Source organism: Adiantum capillus-veneris, chromosome 30, assembly GCF_014529385.1.
Source record: "Adiantum capillus-veneris isolate H3 chromosome 30, ASM1452938v2, whole genome shotgun sequence".
NCBI lineage: Eukaryota > Viridiplantae > Streptophyta > Polypodiopsida > Polypodiales > Pteridaceae > Adiantum > Adiantum capillus-veneris.
In genome coordinates, this window is record NC_140960.1 from 18,707,639 (window position 1) to 18,713,995 (window position 6,357).

General features: G+C 43.8%; 1 protein-coding gene across 1 annotated transcript; it reads left to right on the forward strand.

Moving 5' to 3' along the window:
• The first annotated feature begins 1,809 nt into the window (after positions 1 to 1,809).
• On the forward strand, positions 1,810 to 3,305 carry LOC147417625 (flavonoid 3'-monooxygenase-like). Its single transcript, XM_086507025.1, has 2 exons — positions 1,810 to 2,793; positions 3,243 to 3,305. Exons 1-2 carry the CDS (start codon positions 1,810 to 1,812, stop codon positions 3,303 to 3,305), a joined length of 1,047 nt encoding a protein of 348 aa, XP_086363151.1.
• Positions 3,306 to 6,357: the final 3,052 nt, after the last annotated feature.

The following is a 6,357-nucleotide window of genomic DNA, read 5'->3' on the forward strand; positions in this document are numbered from 1 at the left end:
ATTTTTGCATACCTCTAGCCTGCTCATTTCCAGCCCTTTCCTCATCAAGTACATCATGTATATCTGCATCAGTAATAGATTGATCTGTAACATTTTCAAAAACCCCTATAGGCTGTACAATTGCCTCATTGGAATTTACATTTTTACTTCCACCACTGAAAAGAGGCAACAAAGTGTCATAAATGTCATGTGAGCTTACATTACTCTCTCTAGTATATGGCAGCTAAGGCTGAACAGAATCTTCCGCAAACACAACATTCAGTGAGACCAAAATACGCTTTGTTTGCGGATGGTACAACCTGTAACTTTTACTTTCAACACTATAACCAACAAAACTACATTTGACAACCTTATCATCCAATTTTTTGCATTGCGCTTGTGACACTAAACCATAAGTCAAAAAGCCAAAAACACGCATGTGCTCAATAGATGGCTTGCTATCATGCCATGCTTCATATGGAGTCATAGACTGCAATGCTTTCGTAGGACACCTGTTGAAGACATAAGTGGCACACATGACAGCCCTGAGCCAAAATGAATGTGGTAAAGCTTCACTCTTGACCATACATCTTTTACATGCAGGCAAACTCAAAGCACCCTGCATAATACCAAATTGGCTAGATTTCCTTACACTTGATAGTACCAAACTAAATTCATAGCACAAAACAAAAACTTTTCTACATATTGCATAGTGCCAACTTAATTGAGTAGTACAAAATGGGGTACTTTCCATTTTCCAAGAAGCTTCAAAATTGGTGTTATGCATCTTCTTCGATACTTTGTAGGTAACACTAGAAGCAAAAAAAAACACCAATTTGAAACTATACATTTGACTCTAAGAAGCTCCCAAAAGTATCAAATTTGTAACGTGGATCCTCACACCTAAAGTAACCTATATAGTACCAAATTCGATACTGTTTTGTATACTGCATAATTAAAAACTGGACCCCCCCAATGAAGACGCGAAGAAACGGATGACCCTATTGCTGACCAACAACTTCGGATTGGAGCAGTTTCCCTCCACCCAAAATGCATGGCAGCGGCGATAACGGACATTCAGAACTTATATGTCCAAGCAACAATTGGGTCCCAGCAGCAATGGATCATGGTAGACTCAGGCGCCACACACAATATAAGGGAAGTATGTGCCACTTCCCCCAACTTGCCAGCTCCGTTTTCATGTGATTACTTGCCTCCCTTGTATTCGGCACTTTCTTATGATATTGATCATTCATTCCCGTCCCTCACTCTCGTGTCCCTCTTGCGTTCAGTTTTCAAGTTGCGTTCTTGTATGTGCATTTGCTTGCCTGCAGGTCCTGTTTGCATCGCAGGTGAGCCAGCGTGGCCCCTTTCCCGCGACGCCCCGAACGAGGGCGTCACATTAAAGCTTCTTAGATTATGAAATTCTTTGACATTTTAGTGTATTTTTGAAGGATACCGAGCAATTTTCACCCTCCCCTCCCCCCCCCCCCCCCCCCCCCCCCCCCCCCCCCTCCGCCCCCCAACACCTCGCATGTCGTGCTGCAGCTCCCAGCCAGCTTTGAGCACCCCCTTCTCTCCCATCCTCGCACATGTCCGATTGATCTGACGTCACCTACTCACACTCGACAACGGGTCTGCCTGCCGCATCGTCATTCCTATCCTTCACCATAAGGGAACCTCATATAGATTCTTCTCCCAATTTCTTTTTGAGAATGTCTAGGACTTAGTTTGGGCACTTTATTGTTCTAGAATCTAGAATAGCCAAGGTGAAGCTACACCTTATAAATGAGCCACAACAAACCTCTCCCCTCAGTCTAGCTTGTCTCTATGGAGCCCGATCTCCCATTAGTCGACGTTACACTGCGCACCTTAGCAGAGCTGCACTATTCTCAATGGCTTCTTCTCATTTCCATCTCTGTAACCTCTCTTGTACTGCTCGGAAAGACTCTCAGATGTAGGCGGGAAGCTCCAGCAAAATGGCCGCCTGTACCTCCCGCCTTGCCCATCATCGGTCACCTGCACCTTCTCGGTCCGCTTCCCCACCAATCTCTCGGCAAGCTCGCCCAAACCTATGGGCCCTTGATGGGCCTCCGCCTAGGGGGCGTTCCCGTCATTGTGGCATCCTCGCCTCAAATGGCCAAAGAGATCTTGCAGACACACGATGCCGCCTTGGTCTATCGCCCTCGCACTGCTGCAGCCGTGCATCTGTGCTTCGACAGCAGCGATGTGGGGTTTGCACCGCTTGGTCCCTACTGGAAGTTTCTGCGGCAAGTGTATGCGACCGAGCTCTTTAGCCCCAAAAAGATGGAATCCTTCAGGCATGTGAGGGAGGGGGAGGCGCGGGGGCTAGTGAGGGCGATCTTGCGTTGTAGCAAGGAGCGAAGCGGCCCAATAGAGGTACGGGGGAGCCTGGTGACGGCGTTGAATAACATAAACTGCAGGATGGCGATGGGGAAGAAGCTTGAGGATGTGCGTGCAGGCGAAGGGAATGAGGCGGGCAACTTGCATAGCCTTATAGAGGATATCCTTCGTTTATTGGGCGTTTTCTATCTGGGTGACTACGTTCCTTGGCTTGCCTGGCTAGACCTCCACGGCTACTTAAAGCGCATGAAGGCCATCGCAAAGCGGACCCGAGCGTTGCTTCAGGGCGTGATAGACGAGAGACGACAACAGCATGATACTAATATTGCCGATGGTGAGGAAATTAAGGAGCCTCGTGACTTGCTGGATGTTCTATTGGCTACCTCTCGCACCAACGTAAATAGCAAGGACGTTCCCATGACTGACAAACACATCATGGTTGTAATCCTTGTACATTCTAGACTCTCTACATACTTCACATGATAGAGGATTCCTATATTCTTACTTCCTCAGCCTACTAAGATTTTATGAAGATTTCAGAAGAATCTAGATTTATTTTTCATATAGCAGTGTGGATTGATGATTAGCTATTGTCATAATTTTCAAAGGGTTCACGCCCATTTAGAACAGCTCAAGACAATATGTTTGTGCTTTTTCAAACAAAGCGTTTACAAAGTTAAAATTCGGATTTGTTTAGTGTTTGTTTTGAAATGAATTAAGAGATTTTTATGGCCGATGAGACTCTTCAAATGTGATGTAGATGAATAGCAATGCTCTAAAATTTTATCCTTTAATAGCTAGCATTGGCTTGTGCTTGTTTGTTTGAGCTTTCTCAATTGATGAATGCTAGTTTTTAATTTCTTCTCTGTGAATTTTCTCATCGTTTGGTTTTTCCTTAGGATGTGTTTATTACTGGAGGCTCCATAAGAGACTTGTTTTTCCTCTCAGTAACACCATTTTGATGAGGCGTATACAACACTGTACATTGGTGTTTTATTCACAACTAGCTAGAAATGCATTAAATCCATGAGACATATACTCCCCCCTCGATCAGAGCGGAGGGTGCCCATAGTACATTTCGAGACATTTTCAGCCATAGCAATAAATTTCTTGAAGCACATGAACACTTCACACTTAGCTTCCAATGGATATAACCATGCATGCCTGGAGTAGTCATCAATGAAAGTCACAAAGTACAAGTAATTTCCCAAAGATGGAGTTTGCATAGGCCCACAAACATCACTATGCACAAGTTGCAATCTCCATTTAGCACTCGAATGACCCATCCTTTGGAAACTTAGCATGCTGCATTTTACCCAAAATACAACCTTCACAAACATGTTTGACAGGTGCTTCAAGAGGCGGCAAAGAAGCAACCTTATCAGATTTCTGCAAACGTAGAAAACAAGCAAAATTCAAATGCCCAAAACGTGCATGCCACAATTTTGCATCTGAAACAGTCCTTAAATGTGCAACTGCATTTGCAAAATTTTGTCCACACTTGTCATACAAAGTGAACTTATACAGCCCACGGCACAAAAGGCCAAATGCAACAATTTCATCACCAAAACTAAGATCATGAATTGTACATCTATCATCCACAAATTTGACTACAAGTCCAAGTCTAGCAAGTGCAGATACAGACAGAAGATTCTTCATGATCCCAAGTACATAATGTGCATCAACAAGTGTGAAAGAACTGCCATTTGCAGCAGTAAGCACAATCCTTCCAACTCCTTGAACAGGATAAGAGGCATTGTTGGCACAGGTCACCATATTCCCATGAGGGACAGACTCAATAGAGGTAAACAAATCATGATGTGAGGTAATGTGCTTTGTAGCACCACTGTCAAAATACCATACATATGAATTTGCAACAACTAACATACTTGCATCATGGACAGTAGGATCATAAGTGCATTGTGCACTAAATGCCCATTCTGCATCAACATCAGCATCACAATCTCCTTTGGCAGAAGACTCTACAATCGTTGCACTTATATTGGACCCTGTAGTGGATCCAGCCTCTTTTGCCTTCAATTTTGGACACTGCTTGATCAAGTGAACATTAGCTTTACAATAATGCAATGCATCTTCTTTTTGCCCTTATCACTAGAATTTCCAGATGAACTGCTGCCAGCAGAAGTATTAGGAACAGAAGATTTTCCACTCGCAGCAGAACTATAAGAAGTGGTTACATTCTTGTTCCCACCTTTTCTTTGAGTTTCAATAAAAGTCTGTCCAACTGCACGCTGCCTAGTCTTGTTTTACCTGGAAAGTGACTCTTGCAATAGCAATGTGCATAATGCATCAAACTTGACAACCTAAGGATTTCCTTGGGTCATAAGTCTCCAAGTACTAGAAAAAATTTGGTAAGAATCTAGCAAAGCATCAAGAACAGTCTCCACAAGTGAACTGTCATAAATGACTTCTCCTGCAGACATTAGTTGCTCATCAACACCCTTGACACTAGCTCTTTACGCAGTAATGCAATTTTAGCCTCATTGCGGCTTGCATAAAGACCAGCCTATCCCAAGCATGTTTTGTAGATTTTGGTGAATAAATGTAAGGAGTAATGGTGCGCTTCAAAGACGACGCAATCAACGCATGAGCGTGCACATCCTTTACATCCCAACGAGCTTGTTCTGTCGTAGGCAAAACAACTCTAACATCAACAATCCTTGCAGCAAGACCTACAAGATCCTCAACATCGCCTACATGCTCAGAACCAGGTCGTACATCAATTCCTAGCACAATGTTCTAGACACCCTTTGACGCAAGAACATGTTGCATCATGTAAGCCCACATAGGATAATTGTCCCCATCCAATTTGTCCTCAACAACATATATCTTGAACACATCTGCGTTGTTGTTAGCCATGGTAAATGTTGCAGCTGATGTGAAAACTGCCCAAAAAGAGGATAAACAAAGCAAGAACAACACGTGCTATATAGCACAAATCATAGAAGACTGTAAGGACCTGTTACGCAAAAAACAGCACTAACAAGAATTCTACACAAAATGATGAAATAGCCTGTGCAATACTGCCTGTAGTGGAAATGGAGGCCGAAATGAGTTCGAATCAGAAATTTGGGCAGACTGAGGTTGCCCAAATTTTTTGTCGACTTGCAAACGCTCGCCAAAGCTCACTGAAATTGGAGAAAGTGAGCAGGCGTGTGCTGGAACTGCTAGCGACTAAGCCCGGGAGGATGCAACCTGCTCTGATACCAATTGTTGAAATTAGGGTTGCAGGGAAACACACACAGCTTGGAGAAGACAAAGGAAGCTCAAGGCACACAAAAGAGAGTATATTACTTAGTGTGCAATGGAAAGATAGATAGCCGTAGAATGAATGGGCGTATATATAATGCACGAGAAAAAAACCTCCTAGAGAGGGAAAAAATGCCCCGGCGGTCCTAAGTGTGTTCACACACATCACTACCACATGTATATGGTAACACTCACGAGATAATGCCTTTGTGAAAATATTTGCAAGGTTGTCGTGTGTGGGCACAAAAGCCAAGCTGATCGCTCCTGCTAAGAGCCTCTCCCTGACATAGCGGTAATGCATCTCAATGTGCTTTGTGCAAGCATCAATTCCTCGCAACTCCCAATGTGCTTTGACTGTCATTATAGATAGTGCTGGGAGTGTCCTCTCCAACACCGAAATCAGCCATAAGGCGTCTGAGCCATGCACACTCAACCGTAGCTGTGAAAAGTGCCACGTACTCAGCCTCACAACTAGAAGTGGCCGCAGTAGGTTGCTTCTTGCTCAGCCATGAGATACATGAACTGTAAAGCATGAAACAAAAACCACTTGTGGACACCCGTGTGTCAAAACAACTATCCCAATCTGAGTCCCAAAAAGCATGTAAGTCTAGCTGCAATGATCCCCCCTTGGGATAAAACAATCAAAGTTGTAAAGTTCCACTTAAGTAGTGAAAAATCCTCTTGACAGCCTGCCAATGCCTAGACCCTGGGCTATGCATGGATTTGCTGACTTGTGAGATTGCA

Coding starts and splice junctions, on each gene's coding strand:
- LOC147417625 (XM_086507025.1), top strand. CDS start 1,810: ATGGAGCCCGATCTCCCATTAGTCGACGTTACACTGCGCACCTTAGCA. Junction 2,794..3,242: donor ACATCATGGTTGTAATCCTT/GTACATTCTAGA, acceptor GTTTTTCCTTAG/GATGTGTTTATTACTGGAGG.